The following is a 27,733-nucleotide window of genomic DNA, read 5'->3' as shown; positions in this document are numbered from 1 at the left end:
ACACGGGGTTTCACTACTTAGCTGGAACCTAGTTTCAAGATCCTAAAAAATGGGGCTAATATTATATAATTTCTTGGATTTTCGTTGAAAAAAAATTGCCATCCTTAGCTGGCTAAAATAACGATATCCGATATCACGGCCATCCCCTTTACCCCATCCATCTTCTACTACTATATAAACGAACTGACCAATTTAGCAACCTAAATTGACGAAAAATCGATATTTTAGCCCGCTGCGAGTTTCACTTTATTAGATATTATGAAAATCTAGTGTTACGTTAAAGAATAAAATATCGTTCATTCTATGTTTTAAAACTGAGTGTCAAATCATGTAAAAAAATATTTTTTTCAGAAAAAAAGAAAAGAAAAGTTAATTAATGACAAGGGATTTATAAAAATCTGTGAGTTGAAAATGTCCAATTATCAGGGCTACGGTAGTGGCCAAGGCTCTGGCTCAGGTTAGAGTTTTTTTTAGTAGAGAAGCTACTCTATTATTCGATTTTCTGATTTTCTCTGCTGCTACTAAAGATAAACACATAGATTTGCAGTTATTGCTAAGATATATATGCGCATCTAATCTATACATTTTTTTTGTCCGTCTGTCGGTCGGTCATGCTTCAATAATTAGAGTAAAACACTAGAGGGAGAAAGGGTTGAATAACTATATCTCCCCTTCGCAACCACTTACAGTGGCACATTATTTACGAAAAAAACATTTTTCTGCATGAGGTCTCAGATTTTGATAAAAACTTCCAGTCCCCTTCATTTCGTCATAAAACTAAGGGCTGGGTGATTTTTAACCTTTTTAATCCATTTAAAGTCCGATTTTTGGCGCATTTTCTCACTGTGGTGTTTTCACAATGAAAAAAGGCATTTTTTCATGATTTTCAAGTTTAAAATTTTTACATTAATTTTCAACTTACATACATGTTTTATATATCAAATTAATCCCCCAGATGGGTACAATATAGAATTTGTCTTTAAAATCACAAAAATCATGAATTACAGGGTGTCCCAAGAAAAATGTCAAAACAGGTTTTTTAAACTTTTGACACTGTCAGGAAACGAATTTTGCCCATTTCTTGCCTTGAGAGTGAATATCATCCATTTTACAACACATATGAAGTAAATTTGGCGTGGTAACTCCAAATTTGGACACCTGAGAAATTTTTGAAACACCCTGTAAAAGTGATTTTTGCGTCTGTAGAGCTAAAAATTGGTTCAAATTGATTATTTTTTCAAATTAGCATACAAAGTATCTAAGTATGTTAGGCCATAGTGTTTTCTGACCAGATTACAATTTTTGTATTTTTTGGACACCCTGTATTTTCAAAAAAATGAGAAATTTTTTTTATTTTTTTTTATTTTTTTTGTTTTTCAAGTTACCTAAAGCTATCATATATATAAAGATTTTGACTTATAACAATAATATTTGCCTATTTTACAAATTTACACACTTTTGGGACACCCTGTGCATTTTTTAAAAAATGGTGGTTTTTGCCCCTTTTTGGGGGGAAGGAGTCGTTTTAGGACCAGAGACTAATTCTTCATTTTTGTACATCTTTTCAAGGCACATAATTTGCTATTTATACATCAACCGCCTCCGGCGAACCGTTTTGCCGTTATTCACCGCCAAAGGCGGAATTTTGACCTTTTTTACCGTTCTCGGGGTTTTAACGGGCATTTTTGGTAAGAAGGCGTTGATTTATCAAGTTCACTCTGAAATACTTTTATTTAGGTTATTTTATTTACTAAATTTTATGTGAAGTAAAAATTTTTGTGCATCTAACCGTTTTTCGTCAAGATGGATTTCAATTGTTAAAATAAGTGAATGAAGTGAATATAATATTAATAATTGATATAACATTAGTAATAAAAGAAACATAAATCACATCCATTTAAAATTCCTTTTGACAAAAATGGGTTGGATATACAAAAATTTTTACATCACATGAAATTTAGTAAATAAAATAACCTATATAAAAGTATTTCAGCGTGAACTTGATAAATCAACGCCTTCTTACCAAAAATGCCCGTTAAAACCTTGAGAACAGTGAAAAAGGTCAAAATTCCGCCTTTGGCGGTGAATAACGGCAAAACGGTTCGCCGAAGGCGGTTGATGTATAAATAACAAATTATGTGCCTTGAAAAGATGTACAAAAATGAAGAATTAGTCTCTGGTCCTAAAAGAAATCTTTGGACGAACTTTGAGCTGGCCGCACTTATGTTCAACAAGGCAAATTCGAAATTCGCTGGTGGTATAATATTGATTCTCGACTACAGCCCACTAAATAGGACCTCAGCCCATTTGTAGATAAGGTAGAGTTATGTAACTTGCTGGGGATACTGTTAGATACATAAGTAAGACACTAGAAAAGACTAGAGCTCTCTATCTAAAAAAGCTTGGTTGTAGTACTCCGGCAAAGTGAAACGTGACAGATTTAGAGATGTCAAAAAACGTCAAAAATCGTGAAAATTTCTCGATTCTCGACGTTAGAGACCCACATGGGACTTAAAAACTCAATTTAGACTATGGATTGCGCTGACAATCCTAGCTGAATCTTCATGCCATTTTGAAAAAGGTATAGAGCGTCGTTCTAGCTCAATTTTGGCCCAAATGAGAGCCGCCGTGTTGAAGGGCAGCTTGAAAGTTGGGTGAATTTGGATCCTGCAGTTACTCAATTCCCTAAGGAAATGTGGCCTCCCAGCAGCCCGATCTTAATTCAATGGACTTTTGGGCCTGGAGCTACTTTGAAGTATGCACCAATAGACGTGCCCATACCACAAACGCCTATCTCAAAAAACGCCCATCTCAGAAAACGCCTATCTCAAAAAACGCCTATCTCAGAAAACGCCTATCTCAAAAAACGCCTTTTTCATAAAATGCCCACTACATTTTTAAAAATAAAGCCTAATTTATTAATAGTATTCAAAAGAATAATACAAAACTTGTCATTCATGATCTCTTATTTAAAACACAAATAAATAGTTACCAAATCAACCATTTTATAAACTATGTACAAAGATGGATAAAATGGTAAACTAAAGAGTAGCTGCTATATTTAGAGAAAAGGGGTAGTTTAAATAAATGGGAGAAAATTATTGGAGGAAGATTCTCATTGAAGGAAAGAGTTTAATTATTGAAGCTCATTTAAAAGTATATCATTTTTTAATCTGGTAAGAATAAAAAGGAATATAGGGATAAGACATTAAAATAACCTCACCCTATTTTTCCCCCAAAATCCATCAACTATGGAAAGTAGAATCTAAAAAAATGTTAAATTGCTTTATAATTTAAAGCATATCATACTTAATAAATATTTTGTATATTATTTGTGTATTTAATAATTATATAACATGAATCTAAATTTCACAACATCTTTATGATTATCTCTTAACAAATTTACTAGGTTTAGTCATATTTACAACATTTCAACCTGATATTCTGTTAATTCAAGATATTAGGTCAAATAATAGAGAAATAAAAAGTATGTTTTAATAGAGCTCATAGTTGTTCATCTTATTGTAATAACTGAAAAGTAAACTGGGTTGTTTGCAGTAGATATATGAAAAAAATAAAAAATAAAAGATGAATTAACTAGATAAAAGTTTTTGATATTCAATTGTGATCAATTTTCAAAAAGCAAACCTGTAGTATGTTGTTACTCAAAAGGCTTACAAAAATAAAAAGTGTCTAAGGAATGTACAAAAGTGACATTATACTTCAGGGATAGATATTTCAATAAGAAGATTTATAATGTACATATTGTATAATATTCACAATACCTTCTTAGACTTACATGTTTCACTACAAGATAATTCTTAAAAATGTAGTAGGCATTTTATGAAAAAGGCGTTTTTTGAGATAGGCGAATTCTGAGATGGGCGTTTTTTGAGATAGGCGTTTTCTGAGATGGGCGTTTTTTGAGATAGGCGTTTTCTGAGATGGGCGTTTTTTGAGATAGGCGTTTTCTGAGATAGGCGTTTTTTGAGTATAGCCACCACAAAGACCTCTTATTGTCACTAACAAGGAGAACTTCGCCAATTTGGACAGGTACATTTTGACCTGGGCCTGCCGGCGGTTGAGGAGGCGGGTGGAGGCCGAAATTGATCCTGGCGGCGATTTTATTAAATGATCTTATAGTCATATACCTAGTTAGCTTCCCAGTTTTTAAAATTCAATAAAATCTTTAAAATTGACGATTTTATGTTCATTTGTTCACAAAGGGGGGGGGGTTTTAATGCAACCATCTCGTAATCAGTGAGCAAATGGCACTTAGAATTCGAATTTCCATCTGAAATTTTGCATGAGTAATGCTTGGTAGGTCTATTTTCCCTAAATCGAACAAAAAGTTGGAAAAGTAACGGCTAACGGCTGGCGGCTCAGCTGTTTTGTCATTTTTTTGATATCTATATTGCAAATTAGTCACAAAACCTCTCTCAACATAATACTCTTTTCTACTCCAAAACGCTATCAAACGGTTCTGCACGGTAGCTGTTGGTGCTAGAAGTTTTAAAAATGGTTATTGCTATCATTTAACATGAATTAAACCAAAAATATGTTTTAAAAAGTTGATTCCTACGTAATTGATGATGGATTTACCCTGAAAATAGGCTAAAAACGGCTGAACGGCTGAGCCGCTAGCCGTTACTTTTCCAACTTTTTGTTCGATTTAGGGGAAATAGACCTACCAAGGATTACTCATGCAAAAGTTCAGATCGAAATTCGAATTCTAAGTGTCATTTGCTCACTGATTACGAGATGGTTGCATTAAACCCCCCCCCCCCCCCACCTTAGAAAAAGTCCGGTTTTATGTGGCGCACCCTGTATACTATAGATCAATACCTATAAACCTTATTATTAAAACCATAATATTATAAACTTCAGGTAACATGAACCTGCAACCTCCTGTGCCGACCCCACCAACATTCCAGCAACCCAAAGCCTCCCCCTCACACCCCGGCCAGATGGGCGGGGGTGGGGTGCGCAACTCCCCCTCACACCCATCCCAAATGCAGGGCGGTGTGCGGAGCTCCCCATCGCACCCATCCTCCCAGATGGGTGGTGGGGTTGGACGGTCGCCCTCCCATCCCTCCTCACAGCTGAGCGGTCAAACTGGGCCCGGGGGTGTGCGTAGTTCACCATCGCATAGCGCCTCTAGTATGGGGAGTACAGCCGCTGGTGGGGTAGGGCGCTCGCCCTCGCACGGTCCCTCGACGCCGCAGGGCATGCAGGGGGTGAGGAACTCGCCCTCTCATCCTTCTTCACAGCACAGTACCATCAGAAATTCTCCGTCACATAACTCATCACAGGTAAAAGTGGGGTTCTAACCCGCGACTGTGGCTTAATAAGTGGCGTATTCGCTCAATGTCGGGAAGGTGATAGGTTGGAATCTCGGCCTAACAAGGTATCATAACTAACAACGTTAAAAACGGTCATTACTGCTGCTATGTCAGCTGCGTGACATAGATAGTTAGATAATAGAAATTCGTGGTATATCCCGTCCTGAAATGCTTTGCTAGGTATACAATTCAAAAATATATTATGTCTAAAAAAGGGAAAATAGATTCATTACGGACGGACATTGATTAACGCCTTGTGTGATATTTTTGTTATGGTTGAAGTAAAAGATTAGAGGGGGAAGGGGTTAAAAAAACTTTATGTTATTGTTCACGGGGTGTGGACTTTTTGCTGACTTTAATTGGGTCTTAAAATATTAGCTTAATAGCCATTAACGTCAGAAAATTAAACACAGCCAAGTCGCTACAAAAGAGCACAAGGGCAATTTGCTAGCAGATGGAAAAGGTCTATACCACTGGAACCAAGTAGTTGTTTTGGTTCTACATCTATATTTCTTTTAGATGAACGTTGGATCCTTGTCCAGTTACAGTTCTGGTGGAGTAGAACCTGACGAACAACAGAAATTAAGATTCCAGGTACAAAGTTCGCAAGGCCAGTCCCCAAAGTTTTATGAAAAGGTTTTCTTATTCGTTGGGTTAACAACTTTGGTTTTTTTTATTGTATTTTGATTTTTTTGTTCATTAAGTTGAGTTTCCATACGTTTCAACCACTAAATGTAATCTACAAAAGAGATAATTTGTGGGATGTACATCAATTTATGATGATCATTTTAGATCTCTGTACGAAATCACGTTGCTTTGTTGACATTGGACTGCAAAATATATTGGTACCTACAGTTTTTAGTTAACTTCTATCAATCAGATTCAGTGTCCAAATTTATTAAACAATATAATAATATAAAGGATATTTTTTTATTATCATTTTTTATCCCATAAATTCATCTATGGCCCTTTTCTTAAAACATTATTCCAACACTTTTATTGTACTTTATTTAATTTTGGATATATTTTTGCATTTTAAAGAGATTTTACCATTTTAGATTGAGTTGGAATTTGTGCAAAGTCTTGGGAATCCAAATTATCTCCATTTTTTGGCCCAGCGAGGCTACATGAAGGAATGGATAATGATATATTATTATGTGGATGCTACACCAGATTTTCATATCCCTTATACTAAGTTAACAGGATGTGTGTTTGTTTGTGTGTCTGTTTGTACCGAAGGATCTCGCTAACCGCTGAACCGATCAGGTTCTCCTTAGCAGGGTAGCTTCAGGAAGGTTTATAACTATTTTGGGGGAGGGTACCACCACCCTCCCAAGAGATATCGCCACTAGAAAAAATCCCCCCCCCCCTAAAAAAAATTCCCTCCCCTCAAAAAAAAGTTCCCACTCCCCCCCCCCCTATTCTTTTCAAATCTAAAATAATAAATTAGGTTATCAAATTCGACTCTCCCCTCCTCAAGTGCCTCTAGAGGCCTCTAGGGGGCGTAACCGCTAGTTTTATAATAAAGTGAAACTTGCCGCGGGCTTCGAAAACGATACCCCCTTTGCCCCATCCCCTCCCCTACTACTAGATGAACGAGCTGACCAATAAATGAGTTATATGTTAGCGACCTAAATTGACGTAAATTTTTCCCCTGTCAAAGTATCCATGTATTTACTATATCCATTTATGAAGGACGCCAGTTTCATCAACTATCTCAAATATCTTCAATACTGGCAAGAACCTCAATACGTCAAGTAAGATGCTCTTTTCCTTAATTTAGATATGATAGAATTGTCCTATCAATTAAAAACTTTGCATGATAATTTCTATAGAAATTAGGTACTATTTAGGAAGCGTGGCAATATTATAATCATTACCAGAAAGTCCGTACGGTCATTTAAAAAATTACAACAACTGTTTTGTATGATATAATTATCCTATTCATCTGATTTTGGGAACCTTTACTTAGGACCCGGGATGGTTTTAGGTTAGTTTACTGCCTTCCTTCCTTTAAATGTTAGGGTTAAACTTGCAGCTAATAGTTTCTTGCATTGCATTGTATTATTAATTAACAAGATTAAGAAGTATACTAAGAAAGGTTTAACTATACAAATAAATACTGTATCTATGTATATCTATACTTGTATAATGTATAGGTATATATGTATTTTTTATGTTTTCATAACATATAACCTAATTATTATTATACCTGTATTTATAGTTATATTTTGTAATCTGTATTAAATAAAGAATTTTGCTTTGGTAAGGGATATATTATTACTTGGATCTTACAACTGATTTTCATTTTCTCTAATAAAGTGAACCTTGTAGCAGGCTAAAATAAAGATCTCCCTCATCCACCCCTACCCTATTTCTTCCCCTCTTACTGCATAAATGAACTGAACAATAAATGACAGGTGAAATAGCAACCTAAAATTACGAAAATTTTCCCCCGGTCGTACATACACGTAATCGTATATTCTATATATATTGATGTACTCTGATAAAGTTTACATATATACTTAAATACTATGTACAATATACTTGAATGCATTTATTATGTTTTCTTATCTTTTAACCTATCATAATTATTATTATATCTGTATTTATATTTGATAAATCTCCTGAATTAATCTTCCTTAATAATAAAAAGTTTCAAATTAAATGTCGTCTTTGTATCCAAATCTGCCACACCAAACCAGAAAATCTACGAAAATCAAAACATGACACAAATCAAAATATTGCAGAAATTATTTTTGTAAAGATAAAAAGATTTATCTATGTAGAAGAATTTTAGTGACAAAAATAGGTACATTTTAAGATCAAAATAGTTTTAAAAACATTTTTGAAAACATGAGAATGAAAAAAACTTAATGAAAATTGTTGATATATCAAAGAATCAAACTGTGATAATTGTATTACTTGAAACTTGAAATCCAAACAAAACATAAATCCAAGATGACAGAAGTTAAACCAGGAATGTTTTAGTTAATTTAAATTTAGATATTTCATTCGTAGTTAAAACTTAATAAGGGGGGGGGGGTAAGGTAACTATATTGTAATCAGTGTGCAAATGGGCACTTAGAATCCGAATTTCGTTATGAAACTTGGCATGAGTAATCATTGGTAGAACTATTTTCCCTGCTGCTACTATTTTACCTACTGCTGCTATGTCCGGCACGTGACAATGATAGTTAGAGTAGGGGGAATGCCTTGTCCCTAAAACAGTTGCTACTCTTTGCCATGCACAGTTGGGAATTCCAGACTAAGGTCGTGCAATCAAAGGGTTTGTTTTCTGTTGGATAATTATAAACCTAATATCACTCTAAATCGAAGGCAATCCCCGCGTGTTTTTAATCTTATAATTTTTAATTTGATATCTGCGGAAAGCTGTATATAATACAATGTAATAAATAACTATATTAACTTAACCCAAAACAAATGATATTAGTAGTAATGAAAGAAAATATCTTATCGGATCAACCTATCTACCTTGAACCATCAAACAACGATCAAACTCATATCAAATCAGAGGCGGTAACCGCCGAAATTGAGAATAACGGCGATACATATTCAGCCAGCGGCGGTGATTTGGAGTACTGCCGGCTCTGTGCAAATCAAACTGATTCGCCGGTTAATATTTTTGCAAGTGAAGCAACGGATAAATGTTTGAATATGAATCTGTATGAGAAACTTGTTACATACTTTCCTATCATTATTTCAAAGGCAATCATTTAATGTCTATATCCTATTACTTACAGTTTCTTCGTCTGAATCTTAAGATCTCAACAACTACTAACTGATTGAGTTCTTCTTTTTGGGGAAGCTTTACTTAAGACCAGTGGTGGTTTTAGGCTGTTTTATTTTTAGATTTATTTCTTGGAATGGTTTTAGGCTATTCTTATGCCAATTTTATACCTATTTAAATAAAGATCCCCTAGATACTATTAGTGGAGCCGCTGCTTATCTTATACATTAACTTAAGATGCAAATTTCGTTGCGATTTCGAGATATAACGATTTAATTATGATTTTGCAATTTTAGCAATATACAGCAGTTTTTTAAGGTACCTACACTTTTTGGTAATTTGATACTTCTGTCCAATAATATTTTGAGCTAATGAACGGTATAACATGATAATAAAATTTTTGGTAACAGTTTAATTTACAGTTCATAGTCTTCTCCTTCCCTATGAACATTAAATGATTGACCTGACCTGTCCAGGATGACCAGCTACCCAAATCTGTCTGCCCTGTCTGTCTCGCCAAGGTGGAGGTAACACTCCAATTTAACCAACAAATTGTCAATTCACACAAATTCTTCCTAGCCAAATTTAAAGTTACCGATTCTATACAGCCGCCGCAACCCCCGCTGGTTCATGATAATGACAGCGGCGGCGACAGCAAAGATCCCCTAGCACCGCTTGTGGATGGCAACAAGGGGATGCCGGCATCGCTGCTGCCCAGTTACCTGAAACGGTTGACTGCTAAAGGAGGAGGTGGTGGCAGCGTCGTTCTCGGCGGCGGGAAAAAGCGGAAAAAGAAACGGTATCTGCTGATGGAGGTAGAGGATGATCCATCAGCCAAACGACAGGTATATAATATTTGTTTCTCGCTTTTACTATAAATCTCATAAATGCCCTGAACAATTAAAAGGCGTACAATGTACATCCTTATAAAAAAGTAAAAGTATCTGTGTTTGTCAGTCTGTCTGTCCAAAAGCATCTCGGTAACCGCTGAACCGATATGGTTCTCCTTTACAGTGTAGCTGCTCATAGGTCTTGGGTAGGTTTATTAATATTTTGGTGGAGATCATCACACTCTCAAGAGGAATATCCCAAATGTGCTCTGTGAGGACTTAAGTCTGATACATCCAAGTAATAATATATCTATATACCTAGGTATACAAGTTAAAGAAAATGTTTATACCTTCCCTGACCACATGTGCTCTGTGTGGACTTATATCTGTCATATCCAAGTAATGATATATCTATATACCTAGGTATACAAGTTAAAGAAAGGTTTATACCTTCCCTGACCACATGTGCTTTGTGTAGACTTAAGTCTAACATATCCAAGTAATGATATATCTATATACCTAGGTATACAAGTTAAAGAAAAGGTTTATACCTTCCCTGACCACATGTGCTCTGTGTGGACTTATATCTGATACATCCAAGTAATAATATATCTATATACCTAGGTATACAAGTTAAAGAAAAGGTTTATACCCTCCCTGACCACATATGCTCTGTGTGAACTTATATCTGATACATCCAAGTAATAATATATCTATATACCTAGGTATACAAGTTAAAGAAAAGGTTTATACCTTCCCTGACCACATATGCTCTGTGTGGACTTATATCTAATACATCCAAGTAATAATATATCTATATACCTAGGTATACAAGTTAAAGAAAAGGTTTATACCTTCCCTGACCACATGTGCTTTGTGTGGACTTATATCTAATACATCCAAGTAATAATATATCTATATACCTAGGTATACAAGTTAAAGAAAAGGTTTATACCTTCCCTGACCACATATGCTTTGTGTGGACTTATATCTAACACATCCAAGTAATAATATATCTATATACCTAGGTATACAAGTTAAAGAAAAGGTTTATACCCTCCTTGACCACATGTGCTCTGTGTGGACTTATATCTGTCACATCCAAGTAATAATATATCTATATACCTAGGTATACAAGTTAAAGAAAAGGTTTATACCTTCCTTGACCACATATGCTCTGTGTGGACTTATATCTAATACATCCAAGTAATAATATATCTATATACCTAGGTATACAAGTTAAAGAAAAGGTTTATACCTTCCCTGACCACATATGCTCTGTGTGGACTTATATCTAATACATCCAAGTAATAATATATCTATATACCTAGGTATACAAGTTAAAGAAAAGGTTTATACCTTCCCTGACCACATATGCTCTGTGTGGACTTATATCTAATACATCCAAGTAATAATATATCTATATACCTAGGTATACAAGTTAAAGAAAAGGTTTATACCCTCCTTGACCACATATGCTCTGTGTGGACTTATATCTAATACATCCAAGTAATAATATATCTATATACCTAGGTATACAAGTTAAAGAAAAGGTTTATACCTTCCCTGACCACATGTGCTCTGTGTGGACTTATATCTGATACATCCAAGTAATAATATATCTATATACCTAGGTATACAAGTTAAAGAAAAGGTTTATACCCTCCTTGACCACATGTGCTTTGTGTGGATATAAGTCTGATACATCCAAGTAATAATATATCTATATACCTAGGTATACAAGTTAAAGAAAAGGTTTATACCTTCCCTGACCACATATGCTCTGTGTGGACTTATATCTAATACATCCAAGTAATAATATATCTATATACCTAGGTATACAAGTTAAAGAAAAGGTTTATACCTTCCCTGACCACATGTGCTCTGTGTGGACTTATATCTAATACATCCAAGTAATAATATATCTATATACCTAGGTATACAAGTTAAAGAAAAGGTTTATACCTTCCCTGACCACATGTGCTCTGTGTGGACTTATATCTGTCACATCCAAGTAATAATATATCTATATACCTAGGTATACAAGTTAAAGAAAAGGTTTATACCTTCTCTGACTACATGTGCTCTGTGTGGACTTATATCTAATACATCCAAGTAATAATATATCTATATACCTAGGTATACAAGTTAAAGAAAAGGTTTATACCTTCCCTGACCACATATGCTCTGTGTGGACTTATATCTAATACATCCAAGTAATAATATATCTATATACCTAGGTATACAAGTTAAAGAAAAGGTTTATACCTTCCCTGACCACATGTGCTCTGTGTGGACTTATATCTAATACATCCAAGTAATAATATATCTATATACCTAGGTATACAAGTTAAAGAAAAGGTTTATACCCTCCTTGACCACATGTGCTCTGTGTGGACTTATATCTGTCACATCCAAGTAATAATATATCTATATACCTAGGTATACAAGTTAAAGAAAAGGTTTATACCTTCCCTGACAACATGTGCTCTGTGTGGACTTATATCTGATACATCCAAGTAATAATATATCTATATACCTAGGTATACAAGTTAAAGAAAAGGTTTATACCCTCCTTGACCACATGTGCTTTGTGTGGATATAAGTCTGATACATCCAAGTAATAATATATCTATATACCTAGGTATACAAGTTAAAGAAAAGGTTTATACCTTCCCTGACCACATATGCTCTGTGTGGACTTATATCTAATACATCCAAGTAATAATATATCTATATACCTAGGTATACAAGTTAAAGAAAAGGTTTATACCTTCCTTGACCACATATGCTCTGTGTGGACTTATATCTAATACATCCAAGTAGTAATATATCTATATACCTAGGTATACAAGTTAAAGAAAAGGTTTATACCTTCCCTGACCACATATGCTCTGTGTGGACTTATATCTAATACATCCAAGTAATAATATATCTATATACCTAGGTATACAAGTTAAAGAAAAGGTTTATACCCTCCTTGACCACATATGCTCTGTGTGGACTTATATCTGTCACATCCAAGTAATAATATATCTATATACCTAGGTATACAAGTTAAAGAAAAGGTTTATACCTTCTCTGACTACATGTGCTCTGTGTGGACTTATATCTAATACATCTAAGTAATAATATATCTATATACCTAGGGATACAAGTTAAAGAAAAGGTTTATACCTTCCCTGACCACATGTGCTCTGTGTGGACTTATATCTAATACATCCAAGTAATAATATATCTATATACCTAGGTATACAAGTTAAAGAAAAGGTTTATACCTTCCCTGACCACATGTGCTCTGTGTGGACTTATATCTAATACATCCAAGTAATAATATATCTATATACCTAGGTATACAAGTTAAAGAAAAGGTTTATACCTTCCCTGACCACATGTGCTCTGTGTGGACTTATATCTAATACATCCAAGTAATAATATATCTATATACCTAGGTATACAAGTTAAAGAAAAGGTTTATACCTTCCCTGACCACATATGCTCTGTGTGGACTTATATCTGTCACATCCAAGTAATAATATATCTATATACCTAGGTATACAAGTTAAAGAAAAGGTTTATACCCTCCTTGACCACATATGCTCTGTGTGGACTTATATCTAATACATCCAAGTAATGATATATCTATATACTTAGGTATACAAGTTAAAGAAAAGGTTTATACCCTCCTTGACCACATATGCTCTGTGTGGACTTATATCTAATACATCCAAGTAATGATATATCTATATACCTAGGTATACAAGTTAAAGAAAAGGTTTATACCTTCCCTGACCACATATGCTCTGTGTGGACTTATATCTAATACATCCAAGTAATAATATATCTATATACCTAGGTATACAAGTTAAAGAAAAGGTTTATACCTTCCCTGACCACATATGCTCTGTGTGGACTTATATCTAATACATCCAAGTAATAATATATCTATATACCTAGGTATACAAGTTAAAGAAAAGGTTTATACCTTCCCTGACCACATATGCTCTGTGTGGACTTATATCTAATACATCCAAGTAATAATATATCTATATACCTAGGTATACAAGTTAAAGAAAAGGTTTATACCTTCCCTGACCACATGTGCTTTGTGTGGACTTATATCTAATACATCCAAGTAATAATATATCTATATACCTAGGTATACAAGTTAAAGAAAAGGTTTATACCTTCCCTGACCACATATGCTTTGTGTGGACTTATATCTAATACATCCAAGTAATAATATATCTATATACCTAGGTATACAAGTTAAAGAAAAGGTTTATACCCTCCTTGACCACATGTGCTCTGTGTGGACTTATATCTGTCACATCCAAGTAATAATATATCTATATACCTAGGTATACAAGTTAAAGAAAAGGTTTATACCCTCCTTGACCACATGTGCTTTGTGTGGATATAAGTCTGATACATCCAAGTAATAATATATCTATATACCTAGGTATACAAGTTAAAGAAAAGGTTTATACCTTCCCTGACCACATATGCTCTGTGTGGACTTATATCTAATACATCCAAGTAATAATATATCTATATACCTAGGTATACAAGTTAAAGAAAAGGTTTATACCTTCCCTGACCACATATGCTCTGTGTGGACTTATATCTAATACATCCAAGTAATAATATATCTATATACCTAGGTATACAAGTTAAAGAAAAGGTTTATACCTTCCCTGACCACATATGCTCTGTGTGGACTTATATCTGTCACATCCAAGTAATAATATATCTATATACCTAGGTATACAAGTTAAAGAAAAGGTTTATACCCTCCTTGACCACATATGCTCTGTGTGGACTTATATCTAATACATCCAAGTAATGATATATCTATATACCTAGGTATACAAGTTAAAGAAAAGGTTTATACACTCCTTGACCACATATGCTCTGTGTGGACTTATATCTAATACATCCAAGTAATGATATATCTATATACCTAGGTATACAAGTTAAAGAAAAGGTTTATACCTTCCCTGACCACATATGCTCTGTGTGGACTTATATCTAATACATCCAAGTAATAATATATCTATATACCTAGGTATACAAGTTAAAGAAAAGGTTTATACCTTCCTTGACCACATGTGCTCTGTGTGGACTTATATCTAATACATCCAAGTAATAATATATCTATATACCTAGGTATACAAGTTAAAGAAAAGGTTTATACCTTCCCTGACCACATGTGCTCTGTGTGGACTTATATCTAATACATCCAAGTAATAATATATCTATATACCTAGGTATACAAGTTAAAGAAAAGGTTTATACCTTCTCTGACCACATATGCTCTGTGTGGACTTATATCTAATACATCCAAGTAATAATATATCTATATACCTAGGTATACAAGTTAAAGAAAAGGTTTATACCTTCCCTGACCACATGTGCTCTGTGTGGACTTATATCTAATACATCCAAGTAATAATATATCTATATACCTAGGTATACAAGTTAAAGAAAAGGTTTATACCTTCTCTGACCACATATGCTCTGTGTGGACTTATATCTAATACATCCAAGTAATAATATATCTATATACCTAGGTATACAAGTTAAAGAAAAGGTTTATACCTTCCCTGACCACATGTGCTCTGTGTGGACTTATATCTAATACATCCAAGTAATAATATATCTATATACCTAGGTATACAAGTTAAAGAAAAGGTTTATACCTTCCCTGACCACATGTGCTTTGTGTGGACTTATATCTAATACATCCAAGTAATAATATATCTATATACCTAGGTATACAAGTTAAAGAAAAGGTTTATACCTTCCCTGACCACATATGCTTTGTGTGGACTTATATCTAATACATCCAAGTAATAATATATCTATATACCTAGGTATACAAGTTAAAGAAAAGGTTTATACCCTCCTTGACCACATGTGCTCTGTGTGGACTTATATCTGTCACATCCAAGTAATAATATATCTATATACCTAGGTATACAAGTTAAAGAAAAGGTTTATACCTTCCTTGACCACATATGCTCTGTGTGGACTTATATCTGTCACATCCAAGTAATAATATATCTATATACCTAGGTATACAAGTTAAAGAAAAGGTTTATACCTTCTCTGACTACATGTGCTTTGTGTGGACTTATATCTAATACATCCAAGTAATAATATATCTATATACCTAGGTATACAAGTTAAAGAAAAGGTTTATACCTTCTCTGACTACATGTGCTTTGTGTGGACTCAAGTCAGATACATCCAAGGCAAACCTGGAACATTGGGCCTCCACACATCCTGATAGGGTCATTGAATACAAGTAAGAAACTTTTTACTCGGGACCTTGGCTCAACGTTATGCACATCCACTTGTCACCGGGGAAGTGACACCGCGTCATACTCAAGTCGTTAAAAATGTTTCCTACTGCTGCTATGATAGGTGCGCCACATAAACAGATAGAGAAGGGGAATGCTTTGGTCTAAAACAGGTGCCACACACTACCGTGCACATTTAGGACAAAGCAAGACAAAGCCAGGTCTTGCAAATAAAGGGTTGGTTGTCTGTAAGACATTTGACATAAAACAATACAGTTTGCATCAATTGTGTCATTTTTAGATGTATGGGAAAACTTAAACTGTTTGATATAAAAAAAAAAACAAGGAAATAACATCCACAAAAACAAAGAACCTAGGTCAATCTAAAACAAAAATACCTATATTTGCAGCGCTTTCAATTTTGAACAAAAATTAATTCAATGTTTATCTGTCAGTTGTAAAGCTATTAGAGATATGCCACATTTTGTAATTTTGATTTATTATTTTTAGATGTTTTGAGAATGATTGTGAGTTTGTATCTACTAGTATTATGAAAATAAAGCTGCACACCAAAGAACATATGTACAAGGCAGGATGGAAACACATTAATTTAGGGGCCCAGCAACCTTGCAATTCTTAGATGAAAGGAACAGGATGGCTGTCTGTGTATCTATGTGTTTGTACCAAAGGATCTCGCTAACTTCTGGACCGATGTGTTTCTTCTTTACAGTGAAGTTTTTTATAGGTCAAGAGATGGTTTGGGATGAGGGGACCTGCAAAATATTCCCCCATCCCAAAAGATAAAATCCTTTTTAAAACTAGAAATGAGGGTATAGTATAGTATAGGGTTGCAGGACTTACCCTTCACTGTTTAGTCCTTTAGGAGCGTAGCCGCTAGAATATAATAGTAAAGTATTAGGATGTTTGTTTTTAATTATATCCGTTTGCTTTTTTGACAACACGAACGATTGGGCTGAAAGTTTTTTAGAGAAATTGATATCGTTTAGGGCAGGTTCTTGGTTATTTTAAGAGAGCTAGTTAGGTTACGTTATTTTGATGCGACATGCCTATTATATACGGAAATACAGGGGGATAGATTATTTTTCTAAAACGGCTGCGCCACTAGATAATGTTTCCTGTACTGTAGGAGGGTCTGATGGACCAGTGCCCGAGCTGTGATAAATATTTCCCCAAACGACAGATGAAGGCAGGATGGATATTTATACAAGAAAGGATTATTTTATTTTTTTAAAGGGTGGTTGGCGCTTTCACTCCAATGCCTAACCCTGCGGGGTTACCCAGTACCAAACCTGACCGAAAGTAAAAAACAAACAAACTACCCCATTCCCTAATTTTCTTATTCGTTGACTTAATAACTTTGGAATTTTTGCTCAATTGAATTGGTTGGGTAAGTTTAGTGTCCAAATTTTTCAACCCTGAATTGTAATCTGCAGAAGGGGTAATTTTGTGTATTATTATTGGGGGATATACATCAATTTATTAACCAATGTCTTATCCCTTTAGATCCCCGTAAATTCATTTAGTGATTCAATTTTTAAACTTACAAACTTTCCCATCTTCTGGTTCGAGCTGATGCAATCCAATAATCACCCTACCATTTATTAAACTTGTATAAAATATTCTGTACAATTAGGCCCATCTGGCAGTACATAATGACGGTCAGCAGTACAGTTGCAAGGAAGGATATATGTGCGCATTATTTTGGGGATAACCTGTATATAGGACGAGATACGTCATTTTATTATATAAATAGAATTAATAACTACTTAACTGGATTAATTCTCAATTTTAGGGAAGCTTTACATAGGTCCCGGTATGGTTTTAGGCTATTTCATTTTTAGATTTAAGTCTTTAAGGTTTTATAATCAGGGTTGGCAAAAATCCAGGTTTTTGTAGAAAAGTCCGCGGACAATTGAAATGTCCGGTTTTAACCTTTTAAATCGTGGGAAAAAAACAGAATTTAAAAAAAAAAACATAGTACACACAGTGTAAAAACATTGGAATTTATGACAAAAAAGACTTATTTTTCGAAAGCAACATTTTTATTTGTAAAAAATAGAAAGAAGTCTTTTTTGTTGTAAATATTTAATTCTTAAGTTTTTATACTGTGTGTAAAGGCGTTTTATGAAAAATAAGAAGTTTCTTAAGAAATTTAGTAAATTTAGGACCTTTTTGAAGGCGAAAACAGCAATTTTTTAAGGTGGACTTTTGATATGGATTTTTGTTGGAGCTTAAAACCGGAAAAAACCATGTGGTTTTAACTGCCCTGGACTTTTCTTGCCAGCCCTGCCATAAGCGCAACTATTCTACAACTAAAGCTAAGCTCAAAGCATTCCTATAATCCATAACGCACGTGTGTTGTATAGGAATGCGGGAAAACATTCAAGTTTAAGTCTGGCCTGCAGACACACGAGAAAACACATGATCCATCCTACAATCAGAATATTTTTACGTGCGCAGGTAATATCAACAAATTTCCGGTAGTTGTCGGGTTCGATCCCTTAACAAATCGTGTCATTAATAAAGACTATAAAAAAGCTGTTTTAGATGGGGAAATCTTTATAGAGATGTTGTACAACATACCAGCAGTGACCAAACTTTTCATAATTTGGGTTGCTTAACAATTGTCTTATCGGTGATTTTCCTCAATTGCCAAGCAAGCAATAACAACTCCGTTTCCAAAATTTTCAAAATTGAAAAAAAAATTTAAGAGGATAACGCCGGATGTTGCACCAGATTTTCATGTACTCTGATCAAGTAATGCTAGCAGCGGGCAAAAATTAAGATACCACCCTTTATTCCATCCCCTCCCCATCTAATAGGTGAATAAACTGACCAATAAATGAGGTCCATTAGCAAGCTAAATTGACGACAAATTTTCCCTTGTCAATATTAGGGTTGGGCCGGATACTTTTTTGGCCGGATACCGGATATCCGGCTGATTTCAAATGCCGGATATCCGGTAACCGGCCGGATATCCGGTCAACGCCGGATATCCGGCAAATATCCGGTTATCCGGCCAAATTACCGGATATCCGGCCGGATAACCGGCCAAATTACCAGATATTAAAGTAGTAAAAAAAAAGTTTCTTCAGAAATCTTATATAAATTTACATTAAGTTAAACTTATTCAGAAAAAATGTTCTTCTAGCTTCAATAATAAGAAAATTATAGCCATTTAAGATTTTAACAAGGATGACAACATCCATAAGTAGCGAAGCACAAAATTTCGTGGATAGGACTGACGGTCATTGTTGTTTTTTTCAAACGACGGGAAATTTAATTTTGATATCTTTAACTGAAAAAATTTTGAAAATCGATCAATAAACACCAAAGATATGGGGGAAAATGTAAAAAATATAAAAATAGCCAAAAACCTGCAAAAAGGCAGTCTGACCGTCATTGTTGATTTCTTCAAATGACCGGAAATTTAATTTTTATATCTTTAACTGAAAAAAATTTGAAAATCGGTCCATAAACACCAAAGATATGGGGGAAAATGTAAAAAATATAAAAATAGCCAAAAACCTGCAAAAAGGCAGTCTGACCGTAATTGTTGTTTTCTTCAAATGATGGGAAATTTAATTTTGATATCTTTAACTGAAAAAAGTTTGAAAATCGGACCATAAACACCAAAGATATGGGGGAAAATGTAAAAAATTTTAAAATAGCCAAAAACCTGCAAAAAGGCAGTCTGACCGTCATTGTTGGGTCTCTAAACGACGGATAATTTAATTTTGATATATCTAACTGAAAAAATTTTTAAAATCGGACCATAAACACCAAAGATATGAGGAAAAATGTGGAAAATAAAAAAATAGCCTAAAACCTGCTAAAAAGCCGTCCGACCGCCATTGATGTTTTATAGTTAATTGTGCTCCTTAATGATGGGAATGTTGTCAAAAAATTTCAGCTTTCTATCTTTTATAGGGGCTGAGTAAATCCCATTTCCCCCATAGCGTTACGGACTGACGGACGGACTGACGGACTGACGGACTGACGGACGGACTGACGGACGGACAAAGTGAATTATAGAGTAGCTTCGCTACTAAAAAGCAGAGATTTTTGGTATAAAGTATAAAAAATTATAGAGCCCGATATCCGGCCGGATAGTTTCAATATCCGGTATCCGGCCGGATATTGAAAATGGCCGGATATCCGGCCGGATATCCGGCCACACCGGATATCCGGCCCAACCCTAGTCAATATATCCACCTTTATCTATTACTTTGAAATAACCACCATCCAATGATATATATTGTTGTAGAATGTGGGAAGGAGTACAATATGAAGCACCAGTATGACGCCCATATGCGCCGCCACACCGAGGTTCAGCCCTACAGGTATTGATGTATGGCCTGTATGAAAACAATGTGTGAACACATAATTTTGCATAATTCCTACCTATTATGAAATTCAAATGCCATTTAGGAAGAAAATTTTCATATAATATCCATATCAACAAAATATGACTGTATATAATATTCATTTATTATTGTTGTCTTTTTATGTATATTTTACACCCAAAAATAATAAATCTAATGTACAGGTGTGAGGTCTGTTTGAAGGCATTCTGGTCCCCACATGACCTACAGTACCATGAAACTATTCATACAGGAATACAAGTTTAAAGATACCCAAGAATAAAGCTTTATATTTTGAAAGCTACAAGATAAAAATTTAAATACTTTCTTTTAAATGCTTATTTAAATGCATAGGAACAAATACTTCATCAATTTACTTTCAAAAGCATTTCGTGCAACTACCCAGTTAGGAAAGGGACATTAGGCTGTTTATTATACTAGTCCCCAAAGTTTTATAATAATGTTGAGAGTCCAAACGTTTCAACCACTAATTGTAATCTATAGAAGGGATAGTTTTGTGTATTACCATTGGGGAATGGGATGTATATCAGTTTTTTTCTTATCCCTGTTGATCCTTTGCAACCATCCCTTTAGTAGTAAAACTTGTCTAAACTTGCCACCTGTACCAGGAGTCCGTCCGTACAAGTGCACCTCCTGTGATATGTCCTTTGCCCGGGAGTTGGACCGGAAGAAGCACCACGCGGTCAAGCATACGGAGCCTAACAAGTACGCTTGCAGCATCTGTCCAGTCAAGTACAATAGGAATGGGGGAAAACAATGTTTATAATCATCGGGGCTACTCCATAATTATTGTCTGTATCTCTGCCTGTCCCTCTTACTGTCTGTCTGTCTGCCTGTCTGATTGAATAGTGGGAGAAGGATCCAAACTCAAATGGATTCATGATTACATGGTTTTTACTCTAGATTATTATGCACTCTAAGAAAGTGAAAATCATAGCTGGCTAAAATAACGAACAACCTCCTTAAACCCATCCCCTCTCCTCCTTCTGCATGAACAAACTGACTAATTAATAAGGTCTATATATTGGCAACCTAAATTGATGACAAATTTTCCCCTGTCATAATATCCATGTATATCCTATATCCATTGTTTTTCCCCTTTAGAAAGGATCAGCTGTTGGTTCATGAGCTTAATCATCGTGGAGAAACTCCGTTTAAATGCCAGGTATGTTAACATAATGTATATTGTTTACAGTATGGCTTCAAAACGAATGATTTTCGCCAATTTTGTCAGCCTGAGCTTTTGGCCCCTCGGGTCTAACAAAACTAGTTTCAATCTTATTATTTTGTCTCACAATACTCTATCTTATGTCTAAATTAGTAAAATTGTTGGTTTGTATGCTCTTCAATCGCCGTTATGGGGTTTCCATTTACAGAAACAATGGAATGGTTTTTGATTATTTCATCATTAACCATGGTATTACAGTTTTAAAATGAAAAAGTTATTTTAATAGGTATGTTTGTTTCAGCACTTTTCGATTTAAGATATTTATTTTCAGATATGCAGCAAGGGCTTCACGCGGAAGGACAAGCTGACCCGCCACATGGACGTGCACGTCACTGATGACTCAAAATATAGATTCTCGTGTCATTTATGCGGCAAAAGATACACCCAGTCCGGGTCTCTTTTTACACACATGAAAAATTCGCATAATGGCGTCCAGTGATTGGTTCAAGATAGCGCCGTATTAGATTCAAATTCAAAATGGCGCCAAACTGCTACTTTTTTTCAAAATGGATGATGAGAAATTCGCATAATGGCGTCCAATGATTGGTTCAAGATGGCGCTGATCAATTCAATTTCAATATGGCGCCGATTCATTCAAATTCTAAATGGCGTCTATACATTCAAATTCAAAACGGCAACGTTCAATTCTAATTCTAAATGGCGCTGATTAGATTCAAAATGTAAATGGTGCCAAATTTGTTACAATGATTATAAATGGCTGCTGATGTGCCAAAGTGGTAGTTTTACGAAATGCATTTGAACTTAATTTAGTGAACGGCATATTTTTTGCTAGTTCATGGGTTTAACTATATTTATATGCCATATATTTGAAAGAATTTCAATTTTCTACCACGTAGTTTTGAAAATATCAAGACTTGTAAATCGTCTTTTTGTGGTATATGAAATTTAAAAAGGCGATTTTTAAGTCTTGATATTTTAAAAACTACGTGGTAGAAAATTAAAATTCTTTCAAATATATGCCATATAAATGTAGTTTAACCAATTAACCAGGAAAAAATATGCGGTTCACTAAATTAAGTTAAAATGCCTTTCGTGAAACTACCCCTTTATTAAGAAAGATTTTAAGAATGATGTTTCTTTCAGAATATTATTATTTATCAGATATTTAGATACTGCAACATGTGACCATTTAATTAGCATTTATTAACACAGCATTTTTTTCGTGCAAGAACAATATTTGGAGAAAAAAAAGCTTATCTTCGTATTCAATATTCCTTTTCCTGGGAGGGTTGAGATATTGGACCAAAGTTTACAAACCCTCACCTAATCCTAAAATCTTTGTTTTAAATTATGTCAAATCTTGATTGGTTCAAATTAGCAATGTCTAAAATTTATAAGACTCATTATAATCTACAGATGGTCTAATTTTGTTTTTCATCATCGGGTAATGATATGTGCATCATTAACCTTGTTTATTTCTGCATTATGAAATAATATTTAGTTTTCTAAACAAATAAACATCCCAGAAAAATCAATAATTCACAAATTATAGAATTCCAATTGCCATACTTTAATGGCTGGAGGGGAAGAGGGGGGGATAATAATGCATTTGAACGCCTGCGGTTGTAGCTCAAAGTAAAAGAAGTCGGCTCGTTTTCAGAACGACAAATAAACCTCGTCAGTCACAAATAAAGAAGTTAAAAATGGTCCTTACTTCTCATTATGATAGCAGATGCAGGTCCAACCCATTATTTCTAATAAAAAAGGTTGTGCAATCGAATGAACATTTATTTGGGCACCCTTATTCTAGGGGTAATAAGGTTATATGCTAAAAAAAAAACTTTTTAAAACCATTATTTAAAAAAAAATATTTTTATAAATTTCGATGCATAAGAAATCAAATTCCTTGAATAACTAGGTATAATTTTGTTAAATTTTAATACACAAAACTTTGTTATCCAGTTGTTGAATAATTAAAAACTGTTAATAAATGTTATTGAAAGCTTCAATAATTTATTTAGATAGGTTGTTTTAATCACAGTTTAATATATAAATAGAAATAGGAGAGAAGAACTATAGTGTGAACCCCTTTTTCGTAAATCTGACGAAGGAACTTTTCCAGCTGACAAAAAACTTTAAAAGGGGGGGGGCGAAAGTGACACTTTTTGAAACCAAAACTAAAAGTCAAAGGAACTCAACTAAAAAAAGAGTTACAGGTCTGACATTTTGCATGGCAGTTGCTTTATAGGGGTACAATATGGAACTGTGAAGAAACGGCGGCGCAACCGCCGAAAACCGCCGAGAAAAGGCAACAAAAATTACGGCGGGAAACGGCGGTTTTCGGCGGTTGCGCCGCCGTTTCTTCACAGTTCCATATTGTACCCCTATAAAGCAACTGCCATGCAAAATCTCAGACCTGTAACCCTTTTTTTAGTTGAGTTCCTTTGTTGACTCTTAGTTTTGGTTTCAAAAAGTGTCACTTTCGCCCCCCCCCCTTTTTTGAGTATATAATTTCTAGAAAGCTAACTTTATATTAAGGAATTCAACAATTCATAGCTAACTTATTAAAGGATTTGTAATATGCTTTACACTATACTAGAAAATAAATTTTAACAGGATATAATTTTCGTGAGAAAAGCTTTATCTTAAGAAATTCGACTATTTACAGCCGGCTCTTTATATGAACAAAATGAAAAAAATATGCCCTTTCCTTTTACCCATATGTGTACAGTGTATACACAGTACTACGCTAGGTCCTGTTGAAAACGTAACGAACGTACTGTTGTATTGCTATTTGTTGTTATTTTATTTTTATATAATTTATTTCGAGGTAAACATGAAACAAACTATGAATTTATGTATTTTAAATGTTTATAATAGATACGAATTACGAATTAAAGATTATAAATTATGTACATTTGAAGTCCGAGATATTATTTTTTTGTTTGAATAGAAACTCAAGAAAAAAAATATGATTTTATTAACTTAAATCCATAGAGGGATTTTTATTATTTTACAACGATTACAATAGATGAAGCATATTTATTATTAATGCACAGATAAAACATAGATGTGAAACAACAAAATGAAGGCAGTACTTCATGTTTTGGACTTGATTCGAGTAAAAGTTGAAAGAACAGCTCTAATTAACTCTAATGAAAAGAACTAGAAAACTTCAGTTTAATTCAACCAATGAGATTTCATGTATGCTCCGATGCGATTCATTTATTGGCTCAATCAGACATTACCTCTCTTTCTTAGTACCTTTATTAATATATAGTAATTTTTTTCTTAAATATATTCTCATGAGGACGTATTATTATATATACCTTGCTGTACCTTATTTATTTATATTTTACTATACTCGTTGTACTTTATCCTTATACTAGCGGATGCGCCACCAGCATCATTCTAGGGGTCTTGTATTGGAAAAGGTAGGCTAGGGTAGAAAATAGCCTAAACCATTCCAAGATTTAAATCTGAAACTAAAATAGCATAAAAGCAGTTGTTGAAATATTAAGCTATAGACAAAAAACTTACTATATAATAGGATAAAAAAACAGTATGTGTTTCTGTGTGTACCATAGGATCTCGCTAACAGCTTAACTGATATGGTTCTCCATTACAGTGAAGAATCGCATAGGTCTTGAGAACGTTTATCACTATTTTGGGGGTAGGGAACCACCACCCTCCCAAGTGATTTTTGAGGGTATCTTTATACAATACATATTAGCCAGCTGGAATAAATATTTTATGAAAAAAAACAATCGCCCACAATTTCCATTATTTGCCGTACAATTTTAGTGTTAAGCTAATAAAAATTAATCCTATTCTTGCTGAAACAATGACAATAAGATAACATGAATTTATTGAATTGTGGATATGCTTACTTCTTAACTCGAGACCTAGCCCTCTCGTCTCCAGAGCACCACTGCTAGAAGCCTAGAGCCCTAGCCCTTATGAAGAATTTGATTATTCAGGTACCTGAAATACCCAGTGTGTCTGCACTTTCTGGAGCTCCTGCAACACGAGACCTTCCGCAAGGAGATTGTGAACGGGCAGTGCGCCAGGTTCCTGGATGATCAGGTCGTCCTGCACTGGCAGCATTACTCAAGGAAAAGGTAAGGGTTATAATATATCAGGGATCTAAAGGGATAAGACGTTGAATTAATGTATATTAAGAGATATAAGTTTTCCGGAATTTTAATGTAGGGAGTAGATTTGAAATCTGCATCAAATTTTAAGGATTTTTTATAAAATTCATTTTTTGTATAATTCTTTATCTAAAAGCGGAAATACAAATTAAGTTAATTAATTTTGGCCTCCGTGATTGGTGGATTTAAAAAATCTGCGCTCTGATTGGATGTCGTACATCATTCAACCAATTAGAGCGCAGGTAGTTTAAAATCCACCTATCCTATTGGTCAAAATTAATTAACTTATAATGTATTTCCGCTTTTAGATAAAGAATTATACAAAAAACGAATTTTATAAAAAATCCCTAAAATTTGATGCAGATTTCAAATCTACTCCCTACATTAAAATTCCGGAAAACTTATATCTCTTAATGTATATTCCCCATTATAATGCATATAGAATTGACCCTCTTTTAGATTAAGATCGTATTATTGGTTGAACAGTTTGGCACTTCTAGTTGAAATCAACAAATCTAAATTTATTGAAATTGCCCAAAGCTTTAAGCCAACAAATAAGATATTGTAGTTATAAAACTTTGGATACCAGTGTCATTTACATTCCAAAGTTCCCTCCCTCCCTAAGTTTCTACTTATGGATTTATTATTTTTTGGATCTTACACCAGATTATCGTATAATTAAAAGTGAAACTTGTAGCTGGCTAAAATAACGGACCAGTCCCCTCCCAACTGTCATCTTTACACCATCCCATCGCATCCTACTGGTTGAACTAACTGTCCAATAAATCATATCCATGTTGGCCTTTTAATTTTTGCCCACTGTAACTATACAAACTTATGTATGTATATCCTATATGAATCTATCCATATTAGACATTTCTTTTTTTAGAGCGAAGATGTTTGAGAACGCCGTCACGGGTCAAGGCGGGGCTGTTTCTGCGGCGGGAGGCGGCGGCGGAGCCAATACCACCGGTAACGGTACCACACAAAAACAATGAACTATATTGTTAGTGCTATTTTTGCTTTATATTTCAAACTAGCGGATACGCCCCCTAGATGCCTCTAGGGGCACTTAAGTTAGGAGGGGGAATAGTCGACCTCATCCCATATTAAATTTTAGTTTCAAAAGAATGAAAAAAATATTTTTGGGCTAGGGGGGTGAAAATCAAAAATAGTTTAAAACCTTCCCAGGACCTATAAGAAGCTTCACTGTAAAGGAGAACAATATCAGTTCAGCAGTTAGCGAGATCCTTCGGGACAGAAAAAAAATGCTTACTACTTTATATAATAGGATATAATTATGCCATCGAATAGTTTAATGAATTACTTAATATAAAACCTTTCCAGTATGACTTCAAAGCCAATTAATCCTGTTGATTAGTACCGATTCATGTATAGCATCGAATTTCAGGCAATTATCCACGAATATTTAAAAATGTCTCAGGGCTTAAAAAAATAGTATTTTTCGATTTTTATCCGTGGAAAATTTATGCAATTCGATTCTATACATGGTTTTACAGTATCGCTTTCACGGAATACTATGCGATAAATAACTATTAAGGGTGTTATATTCAATTAATAATGGGGGGATTATTTTATTACATGAATAAATTTGTTGCCTTCAATATTAACGCCAATAGAAAATGATTAGGTAATTCGTCCCTTATGTCCAGATGAAAATCTGGAGGCAAAATAAATTTTCTTTATTTGATATGTCCCTTACTTAAAAGAATACATAACTTAGCACTTCTGATAT

General features: G+C 34.3%; 2 protein-coding genes across 2 annotated transcripts; both read left to right on the top strand.

Moving 5' to 3' along the window:
• Window positions 1–345: 345 nt before the first annotated feature.
• MED31 (mediator complex subunit 31) lies at window positions 346–27,730 on the top strand. The gene is made up of 8 exons (XM_080155642.1): window positions 346–457; window positions 4,888–5,312; window positions 5,862–5,936; window positions 6,401–6,477; window positions 7,040–7,099; window positions 25,804–25,944; window positions 26,867–27,013; window positions 27,271–27,730. The coding sequence occupies exons 1-7, from the start codon at window positions 412–414 to the stop codon at window positions 26,973–26,975; spliced, it is 933 nt and encodes a 310-aa protein (XP_080011768.1). The 5' UTR covers window positions 346–411; the 3' UTR covers window positions 26,976–27,013; window positions 27,271–27,730.
• Window positions 8,801–22,507, top strand: LOC145315648 (uncharacterized). The gene is made up of 12 exons (XM_080155640.1): window positions 8,801–9,071; window positions 9,570–9,938; window positions 16,103–16,233; window positions 16,739–16,817; window positions 17,376–17,435; window positions 17,883–17,930; window positions 18,619–18,709; window positions 20,517–20,592; window positions 20,799–20,868; window positions 21,245–21,375; window positions 21,739–21,799; window positions 22,134–22,507. Exons 1-12 carry the CDS (start codon window positions 8,802–8,804, stop codon window positions 22,299–22,301), a joined length of 1,554 nt encoding a protein of 517 aa, XP_080011766.1. The 5' UTR covers window position 8,801; the 3' UTR covers window positions 22,302–22,507.
• Window positions 27,731–27,733: the final 3 nt, after the last annotated feature.

The sequence above is a fragment of the Acartia tonsa genome, chromosome 4 (assembly GCF_053477335.1).
Source record: "Acartia tonsa isolate MP-2025a chromosome 4, ASM5347733v1, whole genome shotgun sequence".
NCBI lineage: Eukaryota > Metazoa > Arthropoda > Copepoda > Calanoida > Acartiidae > Acartia > Acartia tonsa.
This window is presented reverse-complemented; position numbering and strand designations above follow the sequence as displayed.

Bases quoted from the DNA above. Each gene is read 5' to 3' on its own strand.
- MED31 (XM_080155642.1), top strand. From the start codon at position 412: ATGTCCAATTATCAGGGCTACGGTAGTGGCCAAGGCTCTGGCTCAG. The intron at 7,100-25,803 runs GTAAGATGCTCT...TTGATTATTCAG, and splicing joins CAAGAACCTCAATACGTCAA to GTACCTGAAATACCCAGTGT. The intron at 25,945-26,866 runs GTAAGGGTTATA...TTCTTTTTTTAG, and splicing joins CAGCATTACTCAAGGAAAAG to AGCGAAGATGTTTGAGAACG.
- LOC145315648 (XM_080155640.1), top strand. From the start codon at position 8,802: ATGAAAGAAAATATCTTATCGGATCAACCTATCTACCTTGAACCATCA. The intron at 17,436-17,882 runs GCAGGATGGATA...CTGTACAATTAG, and splicing joins TCCCCAAACGACAGATGAAG to GCCCATCTGGCAGTACATAA. The intron at 21,800-22,133 runs GTATGTTAACAT...ATTTATTTTCAG, and splicing joins AAACTCCGTTTAAATGCCAG to ATATGCAGCAAGGGCTTCAC.